The sequence below is a fragment of the Panthera uncia genome, chromosome F1 (assembly GCF_023721935.1).
Source record: "Panthera uncia isolate 11264 chromosome F1, Puncia_PCG_1.0, whole genome shotgun sequence".
NCBI classification, from domain to species: Eukaryota; Metazoa; Chordata; class Mammalia; order Carnivora; family Felidae; genus Panthera; species Panthera uncia.
The window spans coordinates 64,915,587-64,921,586 of NC_064813.1; the positions used below are offsets into that span (position 1 = coordinate 64,915,587).

General features: G+C 46.9%; 1 protein-coding gene across 2 annotated transcripts in view; it reads left to right on the top strand.

Moving 5' to 3' along the window:
- Positions 1 to 6,000, top strand: part of FCRL5 (Fc receptor like 5) — a 77,024-nt gene that overhangs the window by 60,946 nt on the left and 10,078 nt on the right. For both annotated transcript variants that reach the window (XM_049634734.1, XM_049634735.1), the window contains exon 7: positions 5,548 to 5,826. In XM_049634734.1, coding sequence (XP_049490691.1) covers positions 5,548 to 5,826 — 279 coding nt within the window. The remainder of the gene's footprint in view (positions 1 to 5,547; positions 5,827 to 6,000) is intronic.

Below are 6,000 nucleotides of genomic sequence, written 5' to 3' on the forward strand. Positions count from 1 at the left end.
CCCGAGGCAGGGCCCGAACCCACGTAACTGTGAGATCATGACCTGAGCCAAAGTCAGACGCTCAACCCTCTGAGCCACCCAGGCGCCCCTGTTGGTTTATCTGTTTTTATGAGAAATAGAAGGATGATGGAAAAACCATGAGCAGGGTTCACCAGACCATTCTACGTCATGAGGAAACTGAGACCGGGTGTCCCCAGAGGGGAGGGTTGTTTCGTGTACGTCCAGGGAGCGAGAAAAACAAGACAACACTTGCAGGCACAAGGAAGAGCTGGGAGATCTCTCAGAAAATCACTTATTTCTCCAGAGCAGGTGATACTGGCCTGTGACGAGCTCAAAGCTCACTCTGCTCGCAGGCCACCAGCTATTTTCCTGTGTCCCTACCGTCACCCCTGCTGCCCCTAAGCGCCCTCCCTTCTCTCCACCTCGTGACCTCTGCCATGCCGGCATCAACTTCTCGGCTTCTGGCTGCGACTCCTTGCCGTGTATCTCAGCCTCTGCCCGGCCTCCAGGGCCGGGTGGCTCGAGCCAAGGCAGCGGTAGGACCGGGCGGGCAGCCAGGCCCCGGGGGCCGCAAGCCTTGCGCTGCCCACCTCCAGCCCAACAAAAGCGTGGAGACGACACAGCACGAACTACAGTTCAGAAAATACTTGTTTTAGGGACCCGTGTGCACGGCAGGGACTCTGGGGTTTCCTAGAAAGAGCCAGCATACTTGAAAACACTTGGGTCGTCCGATCTAAGTATGAGTCAGAAAATCTGAATTCTGGCTCTGGCTATGAAAATGTGGTTCGTAATTCGGGCAAAACGTGTAAACTGCCTTTGTCTTACTGTTTCCACCATATGCTGGAAGTTAGGCAAGACGGTGATTAGCATCCCTCCGAGCCCCAGAGAAGACAGCGGGGGCAGAGTGGGGCGTGCTGCCGAGCTGGGCCCATTTGCCCGGCCCCCCGGGGGAGAGCGCCACCCGACGGCTTCACCGTCACTCCCGGCGGCGCAAGGGGAGGCACCGCCAGGGCCATGGGAGTGGGCAGGAGTCAGAGCATGATTGCGGCTGGAGGCAGCAGCTGGTGAGTGTGTAAACTGGCAACGTGCTGGTCTTAGGAACACGTGAGTCCAGGTGGAGTTGTCTTATCTTTGAACAGACAGATCTGAAGGCTCTCTTGCTCCTGGACAACCTCTGTCTCAGCTCACAGAAATCACGAATGACCAAAGGCAGACATTCCCCCAACGTAAATTGTGGGGTCAAGAGATTAGTTAAGAAATTTAAGTGTCGTGAGACCCAGGCTCCGAAGCCGGAATGTAACCTACCTAGGAAAGGCCCCAGCCCTAAGGCGCCGTCCATCCCGTTACCACGTTTTATTTTCTTCTCAAATTTAGCAATGCCTCAAACTTCTTTATCTCCTGTTTCTTGCCTGCCTCCCTCAAAACCACATTGTAAGCTTCATAAGAACAGAGCCTTGTCACTCTGGGTCTCTGCCACATACCTGTGCCTACTTGGCACCTGGCACAGTGCGGGTCCTCAGTCGGCATTCATAAAACGATGAACAAAAAGCCTTTGAGGCAAGATGAGGAAGAGAACACTGATCTTTGCATCCACTCCTGCACGTGGGCAGAAGTTCATGAGCCCTAGATTCGCAGACAACTGTCTGTGAGCTGGGAAGCTTCACTGTGAGCCAGGCAGATACTCTGACAAAACTATGTACTTTTTTAAGGGACTGTGCCCCAAAGAAATGACAAAGACAGTTTGCGGGAAGGTGTTCTGATAAGATATACCCATTTGGCATTGATCACCAGCCCTGGGTCAACGAAACACACACAGACAACGCGCACGCACACACACACACACACACACACACACACACACAGCATTCTCAAGCAGATACAAGACTCTGAATATACCTCTATCTATTGAAGGATTAGTTATAAGCAAAAAGAAGAATATGGGAGTTTTGCATTGATGCATTTGAAACTGTAAAAGGGGAAGAAGGGACACGTAATTCATAATACTTTTAAAAAGAATTGGCATAGGAAACAAAAAAAACCCCACAAATTCTTCTAACTATTCTCAATACAATTAAAGAAAATATGGACTCCAGAAAAAAAAAAAAAACTGCCAAAAGGAGCAAACAGGTTAAAGAAGACATGATAAGAAAACAGAAGACATTTTATAAATTAGCAGAGCTCAGAAGAAAAGCCAAAAAACCCCCACAAAGCTCTCTTAGAAATGAAATCCAAGTTTGAAGCCTTAAGAACAGGATGTATCCTTCTGAAAACCGTTAATCAAAGGGAGAGTTGGTTTGAGAAAACATGACAGAATGCAAAGTAGAAAAAGAGAAACGAAAGCAACAAAATGTTTGAAATATGGAGACCAATGAAGACCCCCGTGTGGAATGTCCCTAAGAGAGGAAACCAAACTGAAGAGAAAAAACAAAAGTCCAAGATGTAATAAAAAATTTTCCCAAAGTGAAGAAAATTGAATACGTAGATCGAAAGGCCTGGGTGGCTCAGTCGGTTGAGCGTCTGACTTCGGCTCAGGTCATGATCTCACGGTTCATGAGTTCAAGCCCTGCGTTGGGCTCTGTGCTGACAGCTCGGAGCCTGGAGCCTGTTTCGGATTCTGTGTCTCCCTCTCTCTGCCCCTCCCCACTATGTGTGTGTGTGTGTGTGTGTGTGTGTGTGTGTGTGTGTGTGTCTTAAAAATAAATAAACATTTAAAATTAAAAAAAAACATACTCGGGGCGCCTGGGTGGCTCAGTCGGTTAAGCGTCAGCTCAGGTCATGATCTCGCGGTCCCGTGAGTTCGAGCCCCGCGTTGGGCTCTGGGCTGATGGCTCAGAGCCCGGAGCCTGCTTCCGATTCTGTGTCTCCCTCTCTCTCTGCCCCTCCCCCGTTCATGCTCCGTCTCTCTCTGTCTCAAAAATAAACGTTAAAAAAAATTAAAAAAAAAATACTCTAATAAGGTTACTGAATTTCAAGGTTATATATGCACACGTGTGTTCATGTGTGTGCACATGTTTGTTGTGTGCACGTGCATGTGTGTGTATGCACATGCGTTGTGTGTGGGTGTGCGTGCACATGTTATCACGGCAAAAATGAATGAAATTGGTCATCTCAGAAAGAAAGATTATTAGATTGGTCTTAGACTTTGCACAGAAACCAATGCTGGTAGAGAGAAGTCATGTCCAGATTTGCTGGCTCTTTCTTTTCTTTTCTTTCTTTCTTTCTTTCTTTCTTTCTTTCTTTTTTTAATTTACATCCAAATTAGTTAGCATGTAGTGCAACAATGATTTCAGTAGATTCCTTAGTGCCCCTTACCCATTTATCCCATCCCCCTTCCCACAGCCCCTCCAGGAACCCTCTGTTTGTTCTCCATATTCTGTTTTGTCCCCCTCCCTGTTTTTATATTATTTTTGTTTCCCTTCCCTTATGTTCCTCTGTTTTGTCTCTTAAAGTCCTCATATGAATGAAGTCATAAGATTTTTGTCTTTCTCTGACTGACTAATTTCACTTAGCATAATACCCCCAGTTCCATTCACGTCGTTGCAAATGGCAAGATTTCATTCTTTTTGATTGCCGAGTAATACTCCACATCTCCTTTATCCATTCATCCGTCAATGGACATTTGGGTTCTCTCCATCCTTTGGCTGTTGTCGATAGTGCTGCTATAAACAGCAGGGGTGTGTGTGTCCCTTCGAAACAGCACACCTGTATCGCTTGGATAAATGCCTAGTAGTGCAATTGCTGGGTCGTAGGGTAGTTCGATTTTTAGTTTTTTGAGGACCCTCCATACTGTTTTCCAGAGTGGCTGCACCAGCTTGCATTCCCACCAACGATGCAAAAGAGATCCTCTTTCTCCGCAGATTTGCACTTTCAAAGGAGGAAAAAGAATGGAGAATTTTATACCAAATCCAAAAGACATGGTCAAACATGCAGGGACCCAGGGAACTTAGTATCCATTAAACCTTCTCGAACAAGTTATATGATGACAAAATCCAGCCAGCCAAAATATGAATCGATACAAAGGGCTCAAAAGGAGCCCCGCCTTGGCTGCAGGCTAGAGTCTGGGAGCTCTGAAAACAGGCTCATTACTAATCATCTCTCTGGACCCATTACATTCAGAATCTCTCAGATGTGGTCTCAGAATCTCTCTTTTTTTTTTTTTAACACAACCTTAGTTAAGAATATTGTACACATAGGGTTGAAAACCACTGAATCAGATATGAAAACAAGCCTAATCAACTGTGAGAGTTATGGTCACAGAGAGTGCCAAAGGTGTAAAAAAATATATGTAACAAAGAAAAGCTAGTTGGCCAGATGGGGAAAAAGAAATAAAAGAACAAGAATTTTCTCATGGTGACTACTGTTATTTCATAGGGGAGCAGAAAAAAGAATTGACTTGATACATTTTGAAAAATTAATCACAGCTGTCAAATTTTCCATTTTGTAAGCAATATCTGAATACTTTGCAGGCAGTAACTTCTCATTCATGGATTATAGTTCACCAGCAGCCCATGAAAAATCAACAAGTAGAAGAGTCACATAGGATACACGGGGGAGTTGTTCAGATAGAATAACTGTAGAGGCGCCTAGGTGGCTCAGTCAGTTGAGCATCTGACTTCGGCTCAGGTCATGATCTCACGGCTTGTGAGTTCAAGCCCCCCATCGGGCTCTGTGCCAACAGCTCAGAGCCTGGAGCCGGCTTCCGATTCTATGTCTCCCTCTCTCTCTGCCCCTCCCCTGCGCGCTCTCTCTCTCTCTCTCTCTCTCTCTCTCTCAAAAATACATAATCATTAAAAGAATAACTGTAGAATTTAGGATTAGGAAGAGACAAATAATAAAAATGAGCCTCTGCATTTCTGTGACTATCACTCATGACAGTGTGGGAGCAGGAGCTCTTACCTCCGTTAATGCAAAGGGAAAAGGGTCCAAAGTTTTTGAAGAACAATCTAGCATAATATATGGTTACTTGAAATGTTCATATTCCTCACCCAAGAAAGTCCGCTTCTAAGAACTCATGCTCAGAAGCTCACGTGCAAATGTACCATGACGTGTATGCAGGACTGTGGGACGTGACATCGTAGGAGAGCTGGGACATAAACACCTGCTCGTGGGGAACTGCTTCAGTGTACCGTGGTGAATCCATGCACTGGAATGCTTTGCGGTTATTAACGTAATCGGGCAATGTTTATCCCAAGTTAGCAAATTGTAGATGTCAGAGTTGCATTTTGTGGCGTGTGAATCGTACCACAGTAAGTTGGATCTCTAAAAGCAAATGAGGTAGATCTTTAAGCAATGACGTGGAAAGATGCTCGTGCCGCGTTCCTGAAGGAAAGAGCAGGCCATAGACCAGTGCGTATATTGTGGTCCTGTGCATGTGCGTGCCTGTATGCTTTTATGTGTCTATTGATGTGTTGATATGCATGAGTGTTCTGGTACAGGGAAAGATCTAGAAAACCTCATCAATACAGCACAGAGGTCATGTCTGAAAAATGAAAATACAAGAAATGTGACAAGATACAGATGTCAGCTAACTTACTTTTCTTCCCTCAGTCCCAGTGTCCCGCCCCATCCTCACCATCAGGAGGCCCAGATCCCAGGCCGTGGAGGGGGACGTGGTGGAGCTTCGCTGTGAGGCCCAGAGGGGCTCTCCCCCCATCCTGTACCGGTTTTATCATGAGGACAACGCCCTGGGGAGCAGCTGGGTCTACAACAGAGGAGGAGCGTCTTTCAAACTCCCCCTGTCCGCAGAACATTCTGGAAAATATGCCTGTGAGACCGACAATGGCCTGGGGGCCTGGCGCAGTGAGACAGTGTCACTCGACGTCAAAGGTGAGTTGAGTCTTCCATCTTGGGCCTCGTTTCCGACGCGGCCCAGGCTCCGTGACGTCCCTGGCTGTGTGAGTCACGCGTCTCCTGTCCCTCCTTTCCCCCAACTGTCTCCTGACTTCTCGGCAGCCCCTGTAACCTTTGCCTTCAGGCCCCCAAACACACTGGAGACTGTGT